Source organism: Archocentrus centrarchus, chromosome 13, assembly GCF_007364275.1.
Source record: "Archocentrus centrarchus isolate MPI-CPG fArcCen1 chromosome 13, fArcCen1, whole genome shotgun sequence".
NCBI lineage: Eukaryota > Metazoa > Chordata > Actinopteri > Cichliformes > Cichlidae > Archocentrus > Archocentrus centrarchus.
The window spans coordinates 39577254-39599418 of NC_044358.1; the positions used below are offsets into that span (position 1 = coordinate 39577254).

A 22165-nucleotide genomic window follows, 5' to 3' on the forward strand; every position below is an offset into this window, starting at 1 on the left:
CATGCAGAAATGTCCCCTTTTATGGATTCCCTGCATCTTTTATTCCCATAGCATCCCCTGTGGCCCTAAAGTAGAAAATATTACCAGTAAAAGTGAGTATTTTTTCATTATTTTAGTAAACATTTCATTAAACAATCATAAAAATATAATTAGTGCCAATCATCATGACTAAGCCAACATTAAAAGTTCCCGCTGTTTCAAAAAAAAAGTCACAATCACAAAACACAAAAGCAAAAAGTCTTTTAATCGTTTGATAGCACTGCTTCCAGCGAAGCATCCATTTGCCTTCCAGTTCACAAATGTCATTAGGTTATACAAATGAGGGCAGCTTCTTTGAATGGGCGCACAGCAGGTGAGTCGTGGATGTGTGCGAAAAGCTTGTGTAGAACACATTTACGCCTCAGCATAGAAAACATGCATGCGTACACAATCACTTTTCACATGTCACACGAGCTGCAAGCACACCGAGGGAAAGGAAATCAGTCCGTTTGACATTTCCGGGTGACAGCAGAGAGCATGTCTGGGGAAATAATTAACAGGCAGTGTCGTGTGAAGTTCTCTAGAAACACAAAATGAAGCTCGCAACAAAGAAACCCTTACTGTGTGTTTGACTACTGAAATAAAGAAAGACTTAGTTGCTACCTATCCTTTAATGCATCCTGGTCAGCCACACACTTGGGTATGAATTCTTCCAATTCAAATGTCTAAAATGGGTAACCTGTAAGCAGAGACCATTGCCGTCTCTGCATGAGAGACACACATTAACAGCTCCTCCATAAAACGTCAATGCCAGGTTGGACTGACCTTTTTTTCCTCACCTGAGGGAGAAGAGAAAGCTGTCAATCTACTGGCGGATCCTGCTGATATTTCAGCACTGGCTCAGTGAAAGGCAGGAAGATGCAAAAGTGAAACATTAGGTGCATATGTTTTTGGGGAATGACTTTTTTTTTTTTTGTAGTTTTGCTTCTGTACACCACCACAGTGGATTTTAAGCTAAAGCCATCATTATGTGACTGAAGTACAGACTTTCAGCTCTAATTAAAGGGCTTTTTTACAAAAGTATTGCATTAACTGTTCAGTAATTACAGCCACTTTTATACACAGTCCTCCATTTCCAGAGGCTTGAAAATAATCGGGCAACTGACTTAAAAGTAGTTTCATGGCGAGCTGAGGCTTGTTCTCTTGTTATTTCATGACAAATTAAGCACATAAAAGATTTGGAGTTGAAAAACTCTCAGTAAGAGGTCCAAAGAGAAGTTGATGCAAATAAAAAAAAAAAAACAAACAAAAAACTAAAAAAATCAGTTGAGAGAGAAAGAAAAAGCGTTAGGAGTGAATAAATCTACAATATGGTGCATTCTTTAAAAAGAAAATGTACCTGGAGAAGGAGAGCAACAGCTCATGATCTGAAGCATACCACATCATCTGTCAAACACGGTGAAGGAAGCATTATGGCGTGGGTATGTATAGCTGTCGGTGGAACTGGGTCACTAGTGTTTATTGATGATGTGTGTAAGTGCCAAATGCTGCAAATCTGATCAGACAGCGCTTCACAGTTCTTGAAAGGCCAAGTCAGTCACCTGATCTCAACCCAATAAAGCATGCATTTTGGCTACTGAACGCAAAACAGAAGGCAGAAAGACCCACAAACAAGCAGCAACTGAAGGCAGCTGCAGTAAAGACTTGGCAGATCATCTCAAGGGAGGAAACACAGCATTTGGTGATGTTCATGGGTACTAGCCTTCAGTCACTGAAAGCGAAAGATTTTCATCCAAGTATTAAAAACAATCCTTTTATTTAAAATTATATTAGTTACTTTTGAGCCTCTGAAAATGGGGGACTGTGTATTCAAATGGCTGCAATTCCTAAACAGTTAATGCAATACTTAATATATTAAACACTTATTAATATATGCTTATTAACATATAAAACAATACTTATTACTTATTAAACACCTTGAATTAAAGCAGAAAGTATGCAATTCAAGAGTGGCAGGTAGTGTGGTGGTTAGCACTGTTGCCTCACAGCAAGAAGGTCCTGGGTTTGAATCCAGGCTGGGGGATTTCTGTGTTTGAATCTTCTCCCAGTGTCTGGGTGGGTTCTTTCAAGGTATTCCAGTGTCCTCCCACAGTCGAAAGACATGTAGGGGATTGGGTTAATTGGTGTTTATAAACTGTCTGTAGATGTGAATGGTTGTCTGTCTCTATGTGTCAGACCTGCAAAAGACTGGCAACCTGTCCTTGGTGTACCTCGCCTCTTGCCCTATGAGAGCTGGGACAGACTCCAGGCCAACCATGACCCTGATTTTGATAAATGGAAGAAAATGGATGGTCTGCACCTCAATCACATCTTGTTTGATTTGAAATCCACTGTGGTAGTGTACAGAGGCAAAATTATATATATATATATATATATATATATATATATATATAAACAAACTGCCATTGTCCAAAGGACAAAGTCAAGAGGAAAAGGGGATCCTGAAATACAGTTTGATTCCATGTATTAAACACATAGAAGTATAAATTAAAGTAAGCAAAGGATAATTTAGTACATATTAAAAGACCAGCAAAGGCCACAGTATTTAATCTGGATGCAATAGCCTAGGGAGTCACTATGCTCACTAGAAATAGCTTACTGTCTGTGGCGTTACATGGGAGGAAATTTGGGGAAATTCCACTTTTCCATCCTTGAGGGAGAAATGATTAGTGCAACATGTTCAACTGGAAAGATAAGAGGTTTCACTTTGGATTCTGAATTATCAGTGGAAAGTAGAGGAAAGCAGATTTAGGAGGAAAAACCTGACCACTCTAATCTTGGAGCGATCTAAGCACCTTGAATAATTATTAGTGTGTTTTAGTTACAATAGATCAACAAACTTGTCATTTCTGAGCAGACCTACAGCATATACAGGAACTGCAGTCAGAACACAAATTTTAAAAACAAAAAAATGTAAAGCACTTTTTTTTTTCAAATAAATAATGTGCAATGTTACTCTGTGTGTGTGTGTGTGTATAATCCATAAACTGCATGCCAAGTACATTCAAAGTCCTATGGCTGAAACTCCACGCGCCTGCTGAATCAAGTAAAGACAACTCATCAACTGGCTTCAAGGTGGAGGAAAGATGTATAATAGTCTAGACACAAGGATACTGCAAGTCGTATTCTAAGAGGGCTGCACGTCACCTTTAGATATCTCTTATTGTACAGTGATTGCAACTTAACCAAAAATACAAAACAGCAAGCCAGATTTCCTACACGACAGTTTTCCAATGCATGAACACACACACGCACACAAATATATATAAAAATGAAGTCATTGTATGTGTGAATACTGATTATCATTTTTTTTTTTTTCATCATTTCTCCCACTCAAATGCTTCCGTTTCTTTTTAAAGCACTGGGCATAAGCACAAAATCAAACTCTGGTCCATGTTTAACACAATGGATGTCATATCACTGTTTTACTGCCCTCATGCTGTGAACCTGGATGAAGGATTTGATTGATATTAGCAATAATGAGAAATAAGTACAAAGCTTCTAATTCTAATATTATGAGACTCAGGCTCCAGACTGCTCTAAATGCTCAGTTTCAGACATTTTTTTCTACTTTCGCTTCTGTATGATGTCACTGAGGCGGGAAATCCCTAATATGGTCATTTTAGGCACATGGCTATAGATGTCAGAACTTTTATTTTTGAGGGACAGCCAATCAGTAGAAAGTTGGCTTAAAGAGGGAGGAGCTAAAACAGTTTGTTTTATATAGTGGATCACTTGAGGGGCTGTTTTGAATCACATGACAGCATATTCCTAAATGTCCAATTTGGGTGCAGGCCCATTACTACTCACCATTTACTATATAAAGAATAGTTACCTCTAAATCACTGATTACCAAAGGGTGTGTCACAGCCCCTGGTCACCATAAAGATAATCCAAGTGGGCCATGAGAGATCATTTGTATTAAATTGAAACTGAATATTGTGATTAGGATATCTACACTGAAACAAGTTATCAGAAATCCCCCCACCCCCCCAAAAAAATAAAACAAAAACAAAAGATAAATTGGCCAGTATAGGTCCTGTTGCCTGATATTGTTGTATTGGCAAATACAATGGTGTTTACAGGTATCAGTGCCTGATAAAAATTAATAAAAAATTTTTTACAAACCCCTTCTATTGTAATTTTTTATATATAATGAAAATGTCAGACAGAAAGAGAAAAATATCAGCCAAACAGTTATTCAAATCATTATTAGCACAGAATTCCCTATTTTTGATCTAAAAAGCATACGACTCTTCATAGACAAAGAAAGAGAGCAAATGGAGCCTTCAGGAAAGCTGTTTAATGTAGTCTTGTAACGTAGAAGATGAAAAAGAATCTGTGAAAACAATAAGAGGAAATACTTGATCTTAGTTTTGCATCTTAATTCAGAAAGTTTCAGACATGGCTGGTGGCAATGGTTGCTCTGAAATCCTCCACAAACACTTTATTGAAATGACTCCCAGATCAGTTTTACATGTGTCTTTGTGTGTGTGTGTGTGTGTGTGTGTGTGTGTGTGTGTGTGTGTGTGTGTGTGTGTGTGTGTGTGTGTGTGTGTGTGTGTGTGTGTGTGTGTGTGTGTGTGTTGTGTGTGTGTGTGTGTTAGCTATTAACATCTTTGTTTACTAGATCGGGTCTGTTTTTCACTTTCTCACATCAACAAAATACTTTCAATCCACAAAGAACTTAGAAACTCCTATCCATGCTCTCCTTACATTACATCACATGCTGTATTCCTGTCTTCAGGAATGTAACCCATCTAAGGCTGAAGAAAGTCCACTATCTAAATCCAATAAAGCAATCCACCCAATAGCATTTTTACAATCAGCTCAATAATTTATGCAGTTATTTCTTCTCTTTCTTTTGCGCATGTCTTTGCTAAGCCTTTGTTTCTTGAACTTGTTTGTCAAAGGTGCTCTATAAATAGTTATTCTAAAACTTTTTACAATGTTTCCTATCAAGTCAAGTTTTGTATGCTGTAAATTGCAGTATCAAAGGGCTTCACAGGCCAACATCAGGAGGAGAGAAAAACAAAACAAAACAAAAAAAAAAAACAGGTTAAGGGAAATAAAGTGGGCCGGAATGTGCCAGTATCCTTGTGTCTAAACTAGATGTGTCCAAAAAAGAAAAATTTATAATTACTACATCAGCAACAAAAACCTTAAAACAGCATCACACTTAAATCAACTGAAAGGCCCTTTTCTGTCTTAAAAAGAACTTCTCCGTTCTGACAAATAGTGGATTCAGTTACATTCAGGTGCACGTGGCCTGATTTTCCCCAGTTTCTCACTCCACTTGCTGTTTGCCTGCTTGACTATTGATGCATCTGTGATATTTTTCAGAGGATCCAGTTTATTATAGGCCTGCTTGGTGGCTGCACACAGATTGTATAAAATGGTATTTTCCATGTGACTTCATTTCAAAACAACATTTCAAGAGGTCATGGAGGAGCTAATTCTCCTTGGAGCAAATCTATGTCTATGAACCTCACTCCAGTCACACTGATTCTTGCTGAGCTAGTCAGTGGGCTTCTTGCAGTTTTCTTTGGCTAGTCTGAGTCTGGACAGGATGTGTTTTTTAGGGAATTTTAGAGTGGTGCACCCAAACTGGCTCACCCCTCCGGTGTCTCCCGGGAGTTTTTCCCGTCTCTGGACCCAGCTGCGCCAGCCGGGTTTCCAGCAGTACACGCTGTCGTAAAAGCGTGAGCCGTTTTCTCCTCCCAACACATAAATCCTTCTTTTCCACCTGGCCACACCCCCTGCCGCAATCCGCCGAGGCAACCCTGGAAAAACGACAGGGCTTGGCGCTCGGTCGCTTCCACCACCTGCTCCCCCTCGCTGCTCTGCGCTGACCATCACCCCTCCCCCGGTTACCTCCCTCTCCACCCCTGACCCCCTGCCTTCTCTAAAAAACAGCACACGGCCTGTAGCATCTAAAGTCTCCAGGTTGGTGTAGTTTCCATCCAGGAACTTGGTGGTGTCCCTCATGTATCCCCCGATGGCGCAAACTCCCCCCCGCACTGCTACTCCTCCAGCGAGGCAAGTGGCACCGGAGTCTAGCGCCACACGTGTCCAGCAGTCTGTCAGGGTGTGATAAATAAGCACACCTGAGTGGACCACAGCTCGATTCTGTTCAAGTGTGGTTCCACCCAGAAGGTAAAGTCTTCCACGTAGTGCTGCACAGGCAAAGGCACGCAGGGGGAGTGGTAGCCGAGGTCCAGGACTCCACTGAAGTGTGGTCAGGTCCAGGGTCTCACTGGAGTCCAGCAGAGCTGAGCGGTTGCTGCCCCCCAAAGCATAGAGTGACTCTCCACATCCCAGTAGGCCTAGCATAGCCCGGGGCTGGACCATCGAAGGCCGCTCTATCCAGCGGTCCAACACAGCATCGTATTCATGTACAGCTGCAGAAACAGAACCAGTCCGCAGGATCCCACCAGCTACAAAAAGCCTGTCACCCACAGCCGTGCAGCCAGGACTGACAAGTGAGCCAAGTGGTGCTAGCTTCTCCCACTTCCCTGTCCGAGGATCAAAGCAGTCCACTGTGTAGTCTCTCGCAGCTAAATACTCATCTTCCCGAGGTGTCAGGTCCACACAGACAATCTTTTTCTCAAACATTCCCTCCCGTGGTCTCAGAGGCCCCCCAAGGCCTTCCCCTGCTGCTGCTGGCCCCAGTTCTTGGCTCAGTCTTCGGCTCTCTTCCTGAGACAACAGCCCAGGGCGAAGGTGGTGAAGCAGCGCGGGCATGTGAGCGTAGCGATCCAAAGGCTGGTGCTCTGCCCAGCGGCGTGCCGCATCGTATACTTCCGCTTCAGAATCCACGCCCAGACGGTCAGAGCTCAGGAGGCTGCCTAAGGTGCCGTGGTCAAGCAGGAGGAAGTCTTTCTGCCGGGCCACCCGGGGAAAGTGCTGGGCTACCAGCCGCAGGGAGGCACGCAGCAGGAGCTGGTCATGGTGAGAGCGCGCCAGAGAGTACATCCCCAGGCAGTTGTCCACTGAGAGATGCTCAAAAAGAAACCTGAAGCAATGAGAGTGGAGAAAAACGAGAAGAGAGTGGAAAATAAAAGAAAATTTAAAATAAAAAAAAAAGTTATATAATATATAAAGAAAGAAAAACAGAAGAAGAAAAAAAAAAGCACAAGATGATTTTATTTCTGTCCTTCACTTAGAAAACAGAAGCTGTTTTAATCTACAACCTAATGTCAAAGTAAAAACGTAGCCACCTGGAGTGTAAAGTCTATTTACTGAGGATGTTAACTTTACCTGGAGCACAGATCCTGAAGGGGCATGACCTGAAGCCGGTTGGCAGCCACAAACAGATCCTCAGCTGTGTCCAGAGAGAGTCCAGCCTCCCCTGTGTACACAAACTGGATGATGGTCTCCATGACAGACGGCGTCACTTCCTCTAGTCGGATCTCAGTGAGGCGAGACTCCACCAAAGGGCTGGTGAACATGGCCCGAAAATATGGACTCACAGCCGCTAAAAGGACTCTGAGGGGACAAAGGGTGAGTTAGAGAGAGAGTTAGAGAGAGGGAGAGAGTTAGAGAGAGAGAGAGAAAGAGTTAGAGAGAGAGAGAAAGAGTTAAGAGAGAGAGAGAGAGAGAGAAAGTTAGAGAGAGAGAGAGAGAGAGAGAAGAGTTAGAGAGAGAGAGAGAGAGAGAAGAGTTAGAGAGAGGAGAGAGAGAAAGATTAGGAAGAGAGAGAGAGAGAGAGAAGAGAGAGAGAGAGAGAGAAGAGAGAGAGCGAGAGAGAGAGAGAGAGAGAGAGAAGAGAGAGAGGAGAGAGAGAGAAGAGAGAGAGAAGAGTGCGCTCTGCTCGCTGCGCCTCTAGGCTCTACTCTCCTCCCTCTCCGGGCGTCCGAGGCTGTAGAAATTTCTTAGCCGTCACAATTAAAGGAGAACCAACATAAAGTGGTAAATAAGGTTGTGTCATTCAAGTCGCTGGAACTGAGAGAGACCATCCGTGAGTGAGGAGTTTCATGTGGGCTTACTCAGAAAAACTCTGTATTGGTTTCCCAACTTAAGGGGGACAAGTGGGATCTCCGCACCATGCCGCCAATTGCCGTTTAAATGAGGAGTTTCTGCACTTCAGTCCTACTGTAATAACTATTTTTCTGTACCGACCATTCTTAATGACACCGATAACTTCCTGCATTGGCATTTACCTGAGGACAAGTTGCTCTGTCTTTCCTTGGATATCACACGAAACCACAGCTATCACAGTCAACAACTGCGTGCCCATGACTGATGAGAAATTTACATGCAGAACTACATAAGATAACATATGGCTGAAAATGGGTTCTACTATCCTTTAGCCTTGAGATAGTGTTTGTGTTAGCTTGTGTCTGCTTTGGAATGCACAAAAGTACTAGGAAATGACACTGCGGTGAATCTTGACCTCTTTACAGTGGAAAATATTATACTTGTTTGATTTTTTTAATTTATTGTAGAATTTCCACCATAATGAATATTTCCAAACCTATTTCCTCGTCTTTACGCAGATGTGATTTTTGTTGCTTTTTCTAGTGAAATACTGACATTTGAGCTCTACTGAGACAGCTCACCTGGCCGAGCTCATCAGTAGAGTCCATGTCCCACCAATGAACAATCTTTCAGAGTCACTTAGATCATTTTCTCTTTGCATCATAACAGAAAATCACAATCGACGCAAGTGAAGGAGGTTATCATTGAGTTTTATAGTCCCTTCCCAGATTCAAACAAATGCTGGAATAGTGATAGAACACTGCTCCACAGTGCAAATGGATAATGGCCCAAAGCATACTGTAAAAAACACCACAAGAGTTTCTCAAAAATGTGATATTCTTCAATGGCCAAGTCAGTCACCTGATCTTAACCCAAGAAAGCAGCGTTTCAGTTATTAAGTACAACACTGAATGGAGGGCGACCCACAAACAAGCTCCTCACTGGAGGAAACAACATGATGTCCATGGGTTCAAACCTTCAGGGATTCTCAAGGATTTTTATCTCAAGTATTAAAAACAATCCTTAGAATTAAAATTGTGTTAGTTTTTCCAATTGCTTTTCTGTACACCACAACAGTGGTGTACAGAAGTAAAAATTACAAGAACTGTGTCACTGTCACAAAACCTAAGGACCTATCTATATAAATAAAATGGCATTTACCATTGTCAGTGGTAGATATATATTTGTTGCACAACATCAATTCCGCACTCTTTACATGTGTGTAAAGTTAGCTTGATGAAGAGCTGAAGGCTTTCAAGGTACAGACAGTAATTTATTTTGAGTTTACTTAATAAAAAAAAGGATATTGGGCTCATAAATATACATTGATTAGTGTGTAATGACATCTACCAACAAACAGATGCACTCAAACTTAGAATTCATCCATTAAAAATACAAAGGACCGGGTGCCTGTTTGTGGAAGCCGCCATGTTGTCCCAGCATCTTGAATACTGTGGCCGACATGGACATTGCTGTTCCGCCTAATTGTGTTTTATGTATGTGGCTAGAGACTGGACAGATACATAGTACGCCAAAGATGGAAGAGAAGAGAACTCGTAGGCGTTTGAGTGCTGTGGAAGCTAATTTTAATTCATGTCTGCACCTTCAGTTTTGAGATATGAAGGATCATACCTATGTTTTATCATCTGAGTCGGGGTCCCCTTCACAGATGAAGTGTAAACATGAAGGAAAGGGACAACGTGACCAGCATCTTAATAAAACATCCTCTTCCTCCTCACCTCAAACCTCATCTCCTGAACTGAAGTCAGCGATCTAACACATGAAAATGTGCATAAACATGCTTATTTATGCCCAATATTGTTGCAATTACTTATTACCAGCAGATTAGAAACTGCCCCCGAAAGTTGACAAGAGCTGGCTAAAGAACAACAGCTGACTATAAGCTAACATTATGCTTAAGTGTCCTAAATAAAAACAAATCCACTTCAAAGAAAGTTTCACTAACGCCAGTTAACAGCAGCTATCAGATGCTAACAGCGGCAAAAACAGCAGCGCTTCCCACCAGAAAAGAAAAAGAGTTTCACCGGCTCATCGATTTGTATCGGACTCCTTTCACAAAGTTTTTCAGCCTCCTCCAGAGTTAACAGAGGTGGACGCTTCTCACCCGGCATATCGACAGGTGACGGAAACAGTGGACTGACAGCCTACCCAGATAGCAAAAGAACCAAGGGAGGATCGAGTTCAGAGTTACTTTGCAATCTGGGTACACTCACGACAGACGAATGGCGGCCAGAGTTTTTGAGGTAACTTGGATGATAAAAACATAACGCACTTGAATTGGGAGGGGTAAGAAAACAGAACTCAGCTGACTATAATCTGCAATCTATGGTGAAAATTTTACACAGTGTAACTTTAAATAGGTCAGATACTTTTTCATATAAGACTTATTTGTTTCCCCCAGGTGCAAACGGGGATAATACAAAAGAAATGAAAGAAAATATGCAAATATAAATATATCTATATTGAAACCTGCTGCCAGACAATTTATTTTGAACATCAATACTGGTCCAGAATTTCCCGTCATCCACCTATATGTCCATTCTTATCACCTGCAGAAGATATTTCTACATTTTCCAGCACTTCAAAGCTTAGAAGTGTTAACAACTTCTAAGCTTGACCAAGCCCCACCTCTGGTAGACGCTCATGAGTATCTGTCCCTAATTTATTAGGCAATCTTGCTAACAAAGAGACAAACACTGAACCAATCACATAACCTCTCCAGGAGATTAAAAAAAATAAACTTCACAAGTGTCTGAAATGGTGTTCTCTCAGTGTGTGTGTGTGTAAAGCTTTCATTAATTAACACACACCAAGTAGCATTAAGCATTGGGCAGTTTGACACTCAAACTGTCCTGTAAAATATGGTAATCATACCTGTGACACATGAACTTCTTTCCTTCAACAAGCAGGGTGACGTCACACAGCTGCTGAGCATCCAGGAGTTGCTTCAGCCCTGGAACACAGAGGAAAGAGAAAGAACAAAGGTGGAAGGTGAAATGAGCCTGGTGTAGGGCAGCAATAGTGAAAGGCCAGCCTCATCATTTTCCGGTCTCACCATGTGTAATGTAGTCGCCCAGCGGGGTGGTGCTGTCATCAGGGAAGTCCTCCTCCTCTGAGTCGCTGTCTGACAGAGGCTCCCCTCCTCCCCCGTCTCCGTCCTGCCACGGCTGGGGACGCCAGGTGACTGTGCCCCCCCGCACAGCATTCATCTGAAGTGTGGGCACAAACAGAGAATTACACACATGCATTATGCATCATGCACTTAATGTTAGCAAACACAGAACAGGCTGATCTTTATGCATGCAAGGCCTATCGTTATACCCAGAGGCTTAGAACACACATGGCCCAGATAATACCTACCTCCAAAACACTGGCAAAAAAAATGGGTGCGTTCCGAGCAAAAGATTATAAGAGTATTACAATACTGTGCATGTTAAGAACTGATTTGTTTTCATTTTTGCCACTATGATAATTTAAACATGCCAATGCTCACTGTTTTTAGCAGCACCATCCGTGCTGTGTTGAATTTCTTTAGCTTTCATTTACCTTTGCTCTTCTTCTCGTTTCCACCGTGAAAGCTTGGTTGGGTCTCACTTTCAGCAGGAACTGGTGAGGCAGTTTGGAGCAGCCCAACTGTATCCAAGTACCTCGTTTATTGTCAAAAACTTGCAAGCATTTGGTCGCCTTGGTACTCCGGACTCAGCTGAAAGGCTTGTCCCGGCCTGCGGTGAAGACGCGTCAGGCTACTCGCTGCTCATCCAGCCCTGTGTGCACCATCACCAACTGAAGGTACAAACTAGCTTAAAAAGGAAGAAAAATTCTCCTCCTGTGCGAACGTGTCTCGCCGTTACACATATCAGTCCACCATGGCAGTGTGCACACACATCCAGCTAGGTGGTTAGCCGGCAAACAGTGCAGCTTTTAGGGATCACGGAGCTGAAAATTGGGACTCAGCTGAGCTCCTAACGGCCGCACTTGTCTCTGAACCGGATTACCGCAACGGTAAACTTCCGCTCATTTGATTGGCTGACCTTTGCCTCGTGACGATTGTTTGGGACAGAGTCCTTTTTCCTGATTTTTTAAAATTTCCCATTCACACGCTATGTGACACACGCTGTATTAAATAAATAATTATCTAAAATAAATCTAAGTATTTGCAATGATTTATTTGGTTTCCAGTTCTGTTAAAACTGGTTTCCGCATTCATGCTGCATTCATGGAAGATACGGACGTTTTAGAAGACAGAAATAGTGCTATTCAGCTACACTAATCTCTAAAAATAATGTTAATTCATCATAAATCACAAATAATAATAATACCCCAACATTGACTCAAACGTGCAGACGCATTGATAAGCAAGGAAAATTTTAGATGACCACCACCCTAAACTGAGAATGGTAACAATTCTTCCTATACCCTGTGAACGCAACCTCAGCTACTAGATAAACATGGCGGCCTGCATCGGCATGGTCGCTAGAGTTGGGGGTTTTGCAGCGACTGTGCTAAAGCCGGTAGCCAGACAGTGTTCAGGGGATAGGATAAGCATCTTCGTCCCGCATCGCTTTTCGCATGGAGCTCGGAGCCGTTTGTACGAGCATGTCCGCGATGGCTACAGTGACAAGCCTGAGCTGGACATGAGAGCCGTGTGTGAGGAGACCGACAAAGTCATAGCTAATGTAGAGAGCAGGAAAGGTGACCTGCGAGGGGACGATGTCAGGAAAATTGTAAGGCTTTTTAGTTACTAATTAAGTACTGTTATTGGCATTAAACCACGATCATTTTGTCTTGTGCCAGAAATAGTTTACTGGAGTTTATCCGGGTGTCTACCACGTGACTGAAAAGTCTGTCTTTACAAGAAGTCATCCCATGCAGTAGCTTAAAATGCAGCTGAAACTTGATTGGCTCCAGACTTGTGATGTCACACAATCCCATTGGCAAAATTATTCACTCACTCATCCAAATCATCGAATCCAGGTGTTCCAATCACTTCCATGGCCACAGATGTATAAAATCAAGCACCTAGGCATGCAGACTGCTTCTTCAAACATTTGTGAAAGAATGGGTCGCTCTCAGGAGCTCAGTGAATTCCAGCGTGGTACCGTGATAGAATACCACCCGTGCAACAAGTCCAGTCATGAAATTTCCTGGCCACTAAATATTCCATAGTCTCACAATTTCATGGCCGAGCAGCTGCATCCAAGCCTTACATCACAAGGTGCAAAGCAAAGTGTTGGACAGAGTGGTGTAAAGCATGCCGCCAATGGACTCTAGACTATACATCACTATACATCCCCAAACTGTTGGCCCCTTCCTGTTCCAACATGATTGCGCATCAGTGCACAAAGCAATGTCCATAAAGACATTGATGAAAGTTGGGCATGGAAGAACTTGACTGGCCTGCACAGAGTCCTGACCAACCTGATGGAACACCTTTAATTAGAGCGGCAACTGTGAGTCAGGCATTCTCTTCTGACCTCACAAAGGGGCTTCTTAACGAATGGTCAAAAATTCCCATGAACACACTCCTAAACCTTGTGGAAAGCCTTCCCAGAAGAGTTGAAGCTCTTATAGGTGCAAAGGATGGGCCAACATCATATTAAACCCTATAGATTAAGAATAGGATGACACTCAAGTTCATGTGTGTGTGTGAAGGCAAACGAGTGAATATTTTGGCAATATAGTGTATGTGTGTAAAGATTTAGGGTGAACACAGGTATTTTTTTTCTCTACATATGAATCTTCTGGTGTCAAACTGTAGGTGTACTCTAAACCATTCAGCACACCAAGTATTAAAAACAAACATCCAAATGAAGTAAATAACTAAAATACATGTTTGAATGTGAGGGGGGTGCATTCATTTTTAACTTCAGCTGTAACACCAGAAGGTAAAAATCAGAGAAACAAGTCTAGCCCAGATCTAAAAGTTGAAAAAAAAAGTCTAGTTATGCTGACTTACATTAAAACTCAAAGTTTTTTACTTGCTATAATAAAAAGTGATGTATTTGGTTTGAATACTTCTGGCTATAAGTGCAATATCTTATCATGGAAATCATCTGGAAAACAAGAACAAGCCATTAACAGCTGTTTTAAGATCCACTGTGTTAAATATGACTCTGTAGTTCCCAGTGTTTTTACATATATACACCTGATTAATACACTGTTGTGTAATGTACTGGGTTTTTCGTTTGATCATGTTGATTGTGTGTGTGTGTGTGTGTGTGTGTCTGCGTTGTAGGTATGTGTGTGGCAGGAGCTCCAGGCAGTAAGGATGGAAATCTCTGAGCTGGAGGAGGAGAAGAGGCGTGTCAGTGACATAGTCAGAGCACTAGTGGTGAGAAATGGTTATTATTGCTCAAAGTACTTAACACTGCACTCAGAAGTAACAGCCTTTTCTGTCGAGGTTTGCTTCATCAAATACTTTGCTTTGATTGATTTATTTTATTTAATTTTTTTTTGCATTGTTACAAATTGTCAGAGTGTAGAGCTGCCTCTGTTTTTATGACCTAAATGATCTTTTCCTCACAGATGAAGGAGGACAAGAAAGCCCTCGCCAATGTAAGCTTAACTTCAGAACCTCATGTCTTTTGTGTTACTTTGTTATAAAGTCAATTAATCCGCTCACTCGCCTGTGTTTGATCTGCAACAAATCACATGTGGGGGGCCACCTCTGAGTCCTCGTTGTTTATCCTTTAGCTTCCAGAGTACACCCAAGCTCTGCAGAAGGGCCGAGAGATCCGCAACAGACTCAGTTATCTCTGCAACAAAGAGACCGAGCTGGATGAGGAACACTATGGCCGGGCACTCAGGCTGCCCAACACTACACACCCTGATGTGGTGAGTATGCACTGTGCACTCACACTTCTTTGTCCTGAGGTGCTTGGGAGAGATTTACTGTGAAGCTCAAGTCAGTTTCCTTTTTCAGCCAGTAGGAGATGAGAGCCAGGCGAGGGTGGTGGAACTTGTGGGAAAGAAACCAGGTGAATAATGAGATACAAAGTGCCAATTAATAAACTTTATATGGTCTATCTAATATTTTTAAAGATGCTAATGCAGCAGTGTGTGTCTGTGGTGTAGTGTTTGACTTCAAACCCAAAGGCCATGTAGAGCTGGGGGAGGAGTTAGGACTCATCAGGCAAAGGTGAGGATGACTCTGGTTGTTGTTTCTTACTGTACAACACTGTCTAATATACAGTATAGGCTACTTTAATTGACATGAATCGGGTTATTTACATATCCTCGGTTCTCTGCTGCAGGCATCTAGCTCATGTCTCAGGCCACAGGTCGTACTATCTTCGAGGCGCAGGGGCCAGACTTCAAACTGCACTCCAGAACTTTGCCCTTGACACACTACAGCGACGGGTATGCACGTGTGTGGAAATGTGATAATATGGATAATTAGTGTGTGTAATTTGTATTATTAATATCTAGACATACCAAACATGGGTTATCCTTTTGTGTCCTGCAGGGCTTCATTCCCATGGTTGTTCCTGACATGCTGAAGGGCGCCGTGTTTGTGAGTTGCAAAACTCTGTCACAATAAAAGAATTTTATCATACACTGTACATAAATGATGGACTGAGCCATCAAGACATCGCTCACTAAACTGTGAAGACCCGTCTTGAAGCCTCAATTTAAAACTTTAATTTTACCTTGTGGTTTGCTGCCAGATACAGACACGGTTGAGGAGTTCAGTTTAGCTGCTGAGTTAATACTCGCCTGTCACTCAAAGTGGACATGCCTCTAACTTTAAGCCTTAATAAAATGTAAACAACTGAGTTTATATATATATAGATAGATAGATAGATAGATAGATAGATAGATAGATAGATAGATAGATAGATAGATAGATAGATAGATAGATAGATAGATAGATAGATAGATAAAACAAATAAATCACCTTGTACAGTTGTCATAATATTTGTAATTAACTATTAACTTGTCATTGGGGATTGATTCACTTTTGGTGCCTGCCTCAAGTGGCCACTTGAGGAACTGCACTGCACATCTGCATCTGCATTGGCCTCATTTTTTTTAGTCTTTGAGGTCGCTGCTTGAATGTAAACATTTTGCTATTATATATTTATTATAATTGAAGTAATTGGATGCAGCCGCAGTTAATCTTACTCCCCTCTCTGTTTTGGCCACCTCAAGGAGGGTTGCGGGATGCAGCCCAATGCCCATAGCTCTCAAGTCTACTCACTGGACCCTGCACGTTTCCCAGACATCAACCTGGCTGGAACCGGAGAGGTTGGGGTGGCAGGTAAAGCTCCTGTGTCCTTTTCCTCACAGTTTGAGATTACCACTGTGGTTGCTTATCAGTACGATAACAGTGTATTGTATTGTTTTGAAACTACTTTTCTTTTTTTTTTTATTGAGTGTAGTAACTAAAAGAAGTGATAGTCTGTTTAGTCCCAACAACACTCCTGCATTCAATCACTTGCTGAAGTGAGATGTGATGGGTCTTGCTGTCTACCAACATATCAGTAGTCCTGCTTCAGTAAAGAAAAGCTCTCATGGTTGTTTGTAATCCCATCTAGTGGATCTCAGCAAGCTTGGTTGTGTCTCTTTTAATCTGAGGAGGCGTGATATGTAAACTGGATGCATCCATTTGTGACTCTCTTCCTCAGGCTATTTTATGGATCATGCAGTGAACTGGAAGGACCTGCCCATCAGGTTAGGAGCACCCCTGCTTCTTAGTTTGCAAAATATGGAGTGCTATGTTGACATAATTACAGCTGACATGAGCTGTTATGTCTTTGTGCAGGACAGTGTGCAGCAGCACCTGCTACAGAGCAGAGACGGACACGGGCAGAGAGACGTGGGGGCTCTACAGAGTTCATCACTTCAATAAGGTCAAAAGACACACAGGAGGTTTAATACGTATATTTGTTGCACACAGACAACACAGTGAATCGTGTAAATGGTCATTTCTGTGTGTGGCTGCTTGTTTTGAATAATATAAATAATTCCTCCCTCTGATTTAATGTGTCTGTGTGTGTGCAGGTGGAGATGTTTGGAGTGACAGCAGATGAGACAGGAGAAGAAAGCTCGCAGCTGCTGGAGGAGTTTGTCAATTTACAAAAAGAGATGTTTTCTGCACTGGAACTGCACTACAGGTCAGTACACACACACACAAAAATCCCACACAGTCACACAATCTCTGCAGCTGCCTTCTTTTCTGTTTACATCCAGTCAGCTCGGACTGCGCTGTAGTTTTGCACAGTGCGGAAAAAAAGCCTGAAATGCGAAATTGTGATGTTCTTCCCTCTGTTTTCCCTTAAATAATAATACTGGTTCTTGTATTTAGGAAAGTATCAGAAGCTGTTGGTGTTGCCAGAAAAAAAAAACACTTAAATAACAGCAGCTGCAGCTGATGATGACAAAATAAGAGAGGAAATATTACTCCTGTGACATGATGTTTGGCTGAAAAAACATCAGAAGCTGGCACATTCTTAAAAACAAGGAATGTTAGAAAACATCTAAAAGAGCCTGCACAGTTCTGAAAAAAGGAAAAAAAAAAGCCTCTGTAGATACATGAAACCAAGATGAATTTGTACCAGAATGATGGGAAGGGAAAAGTATGGAGAAGGAGAGCAGCAGCTCAAGATCAGAAGCATACCACATCATCTGTCACACATGATGGAGGCAATGTTGTGCCAGTGGAACCAGGCCACTAGTGTTTACAGGTGATGTGACTGCTGATAGAAGTGACAGGATGAATTGTGAAGTGTGCAGGGCTGTAGCCTCCGCTCAGACAAATGCTGCAAAACTGACTGGACAGTGGTTCACAGTGCAAATGAATAATGACCCAAAGCATACTGCAAGAGCAACCCAGGAGTTTCTCAAGGCAAAGAAATGGGATGTTCTTCAATGGCCAAGTCAGTCACCTGATCTCAAGCCAAGACAGCATTTCAGTTATTAAAGGCCTAGCAGAACATCTCAAGGAGGAAACACAGGATTTGGTGATGTCAATGTCCGAGACTTCAGGCAGTTATTGTTTTTAGTACTTCATCCAAGTATTAAAAACATTCCTTATATTGAAAATTATGTTAGTTTGTCTAATTAATAAAAGTGGTTCTAATTCCTAAACAGTTAATGCAGTACTTTTAATAAACAAGGATAAAATGATGATGACACTTTATATCCAGGAGATCAAATCTGGAGGGGAAATGCTACTAAATTGCTGCGTGACAGGCTGACGAGGTCATGTAGCCATGAGGTGGTGGTTTTAGTTGAGCTCTGTTTTGTTTTGAATTTTAATTTAAACAGAAAAAAAGTAGATTTAAAGCTTGAATCACCCTAATGTCTGACTAATGTCTGAAACCTCATTTTCAGTTTTACACAGCCCCCAGTTATGTTTTGAGATCCAACCCTTATGTGTGAGTATTTTCTTCCTCAGAGTGCTAGACATGCCGACAGAGGAACTTGGTCCTCCAGCACACAGAAAGTATGACATTGAAGCCTGGATGCCTGGGAGAAACAGCTACGGAGAGGTCAGCCTGTTATATAACTATTACCCATTTACCTGCTTACCTCCAGTTACCTCAGTTTCATTTATAATCAAGAAGCTTTCAGTTTGAACAGTTATTAAGGACTCATGCCCCTGTATAGATAAAATTCACGACTACTTTATATAATTGTTGTTCATTTTACATCATCTATATATCAGATTTCCAGTGGGTCCAACTGTACAGACTACCAGAGCAGACGCCTGAACATCCTGTATGAGAGAGAGGACGGCAGCCTGCAGTACGCCCACACAGTAAGACTGCGGATGATGCAGCACTGCTGTGTATTCCTGCTGCTTATAGATATATATATAAATACCTCTATAATGTATGTTTTCCTTCTTCATCGTAGGTGAACGCTACAGCTTGTGCTATCCCTCGAACTGTAATCGCCATCCTGGAGACTCACCAGACCAAAGTAAGACACCAGCAGTCTAATCTCATGTTGTGTTTTTCTACATATAAAAAAAAAAATGCATGTTTGAGATATGAAAAATGTCAGACATTATTATGAAAGATAGCCCCCCCACACACACACACAGACACAGACACACTCACACTGTGACTGGTTTCATTCACAGTATACTTCTAAAAATCACTTCTGTCAGGCTCGAATCCCACCCTCCCAATCGTTTATTCCAGCCCTTCGTACGTCACGTGAGGTTCTAAATAAATTTTAGTCGACCTAGTTATAGCTGCTGTGTGCAGTGACGCGTGCCCCATGCACACGCCACAGTGGTACAACAAAGGGAAGTTGATGCTGAAAGCCCACAATAGAGGCTGCTGGGAGAAAGACAACTTCTTTACTGAGTGTAAAGAAAAGCCTGTGAATCCATTTGCCACAATTTCTGTTTGCAGAGAATATATCATTTGTTTTGTAATTCTGAATCAGCGTACAGAGCCACAGACAAGGAATGGAAGCAGAAAGCTCCCGAACTAGAAAGACCCGTTCAGCTACGCAGCAGAGGAAACAGCTGACTGAGTCATGGGATTTGCATAGAAACTTTGTTTTTTTTACAAATTTTGGACTTTTTATTGTAGCCAGTTTCATGCCAGGAGTTGAGGTTGAATGGTACAGGTGAACTTTTCATTTTTTTTTGAAACCCGCTGAGTTGTCATGTTCAGACACTAGACTGTATATAAAAGATGGACATAACATCTTTGACATGACCCACTGATTTCCAAATTCCCATTGCGATGCTGGAGTTGAGCATTTTCACCATCGTTACCTTCCCCATCTTGGTGTTTTCAAACAGAAGTGATGAGTAAGGGGCAGATCTGACTGTGAACCTGAGGGCACTGCCTATTCATTGGCTAACAACTGTCTGTCACAAGTTGTTAGCCATTGAACAATCCCCAGATAAATCCTGGTTTCTGACTCTAAAATTGACCATGTATATTAAAACTTGTGATTGAGCCCATCATGAGTGAAATGTATGGCAACGAAGCAAAGAAGCTCAGGCCCGTTTCCCCATCAACTCTTACACAACCACAAGTCTTTTTGCAACCAGTTGCCACCTGCTGGCCACTAAAAAGAAACACTTCCACACTGGCTTCACTTCTCAGACCTGGAGGCTACGGCCATCTTTTATACTCTCTCTGTTTCTATGCAAGGATTAAATTCCAGGTCAGTTATTTTGGTTTTACACCAGGAATTTTTTTTTATGTGTCATACTGCTAGAAGCTGACATATTCAGGCTTTGCTCTAAGTTGGCTTTATGTTATCAGAATACTTTGTTTTGCTTGCTGGCTGGTTCGATAGCTGAGCAACATTTTTGCTGAGTTTTTGTGGGCTGGTTGAGGGCTTCATGCAGCTATGGGATACATGATATGGGTGATAATGGGTTTCATTATAGCTGCTGAAATAATAATAGAAAGTGAACACGGCACTTCCTACCGACTACTGCAAAACTGGTTTACATTGTACAGAGCAGTAGCAAATGCAAGGATGGCATAAGGATAAATATTTAATGGATTACCTTGACATTTTGACTATTATTTTGCACAGTAATGGCCCACTGATCCTATCCATCAACTTTCTTGCCTGCTGGAGGGGCTGGAGCCAGTACCATCTTCATGGTGGAAGGCCTTGACAGGGTGCTAGTCCAACACAAGGCCAACACAGAGAGACAGACAACCACATGCTGTCACCTATGGAAACTTTTAGATCCAGTTATCCTAACAAGACTGGGAGGAAACCCATAAAGGCAAAGAGAGGACATAGAAACTTAAAGACTTCAGCTAACCAGGAGGTTCAAACTAGGAAACATCTTGTTGTGAGGCGACAGTGCTAACCACTGCTCCATTGTGCCACAATTAGTACACCCCTTGGTCAGTCTCTCACGTTATTGTGCATGAATCTTGTTCCACTTTCTATATGCAGTTTTTTCAGTTCGTCCAAGTTTGCATGTTGAGGTCTGGACTTTGACTGGGCCGCTGCGACATCTTGATTCTTTTCTTTTCGAGCCATTCTGTTGTAGATTTGCTGCTGTATTTGCAATCATTGTTCTGCTGCATGACCCAGTTGCAGCCAAGCTTTAGCTGTTGGACAGATGGCCTCACATCTGACTCTAGAATACTTGAGCGTACAGTGGAGTTCATGGTTGGCTCAGTGATTGCAAGGTGCCCAAATCATCACCCCTCCACCGTCGTGCTGACAGTTGGTATTTGTGCTGATTTGCTGTGTTTGGAATTTGCTGGGACGTCCACTCCTGGGAAGTGTGGCCTTGTGTAAATACACACCTGAATGCTCCAGATTAGTAAACTGACAAAAACATGCTTTTTAAAAGGTCCCCACACTTGCTAACAATCAATTAATCAAGTGCATTTCATTGGCAGCACCTGGCTGTTTCTTAGCCTCTTAAATCCTATGGAAGCAGTAGTGTGTACTTAGTTTTTCACAGGACTGTATAAAGTCTGCTTTTTTTTCCTCATTATATGTGTTCAAGAGGTTTTGAAACCATTATTATTGTCTTCTCCCACCAGGAGGGAACGGTGCGTGTCCCCCAAGCCCTACAGTCTTACCTGGGTCTGGAAGTGATTGAGAAGCCAAAATACTCTCCGCTGAAATACATCGGACCCAACCAGCGCTATCCGCCGCCAAGGCCAGTTCCTAAAACTCGATGACAAGAATCCAAGTTGAGTGCTTAAACAGAAGCCATCGTCTACATACACCCAATGTGCAAAGTAGTTTATGTTCAAAAGACAAGTGGGTTAGTTGATCCACGGTGTCCCCAAATGAAATTAAAAACAACTTTGTGAATTGAGTGTCACTGCTTTTGAAAGATGACCACTGTAAATAGATTCATTTCTTTGTCTAATGCAGTGAAATAATGAATGGAAGCATGGGTATCTTTTGTCGGGGTAATTAGAGGAGCAACAATAAAAAAAAAAAAAAAACAATAAAAATGTCTGTCTCATGTATGGCTGAGTAAAAAAAACAAACAAAAAAGACATGTCTTTGTAGGGGAAGCTTATGATTGGATGTTTTTGGATGTTATTCCCAAAGGCGACATAAAGACCTGCTAATGTGCGTTAAATTACCAACTGTTTCAAAGTGATCTGCAAAAATAATTAAGCAGCAGAAGCCGCGAGAGGAGGTGATGGTGCCTACGGGG

The 22165-nt window shown here is 42.0% G+C and overlaps 2 protein-coding genes across 2 annotated transcripts; one reads left to right on the forward strand and one right to left on the reverse strand.

Moving 5' to 3' along the window:
* Positions 1 to 3551: 3551 nt before the first annotated feature.
* On the reverse strand, positions 3552 to 12196 carry LOC115789938 (kelch-like protein 12). The gene is made up of 5 exons (XM_030743532.1): positions 11587 to 12196; positions 11096 to 11249; positions 10915 to 10993; positions 7300 to 7527; positions 3552 to 7054 (listed from the first exon to the last, which is right to left on the reverse strand). The coding sequence occupies exons 2-5, from the start codon at positions 11247 to 11249 to the stop codon at positions 5557 to 5559; spliced, it is 1959 nt and encodes a 652-aa protein (XP_030599392.1). The 5' UTR covers positions 11587 to 12196; the 3' UTR covers positions 3552 to 5556.
* A 292-nt stretch (positions 12197 to 12488) lies between these two features.
* Positions 12489 to 21905, forward strand: sars2 (seryl-tRNA synthetase 2, mitochondrial). The gene is made up of 16 exons (XM_030744793.1): positions 12489 to 12764; positions 14276 to 14371; positions 14566 to 14595; positions 14734 to 14874; positions 14963 to 15017; positions 15115 to 15178; positions 15294 to 15399; positions 15506 to 15553; positions 16192 to 16300; positions 16668 to 16713; positions 16805 to 16892; positions 17044 to 17156; positions 18440 to 18533; positions 18710 to 18802; positions 18901 to 18966; positions 21534 to 21905. Exons 1-16 carry the CDS (start codon positions 12489 to 12491, stop codon positions 21672 to 21674), a joined length of 1566 nt encoding a protein of 521 aa, XP_030600653.1. The 3' UTR covers positions 21675 to 21905.
* Positions 21906 to 22165: the final 260 nt, after the last annotated feature.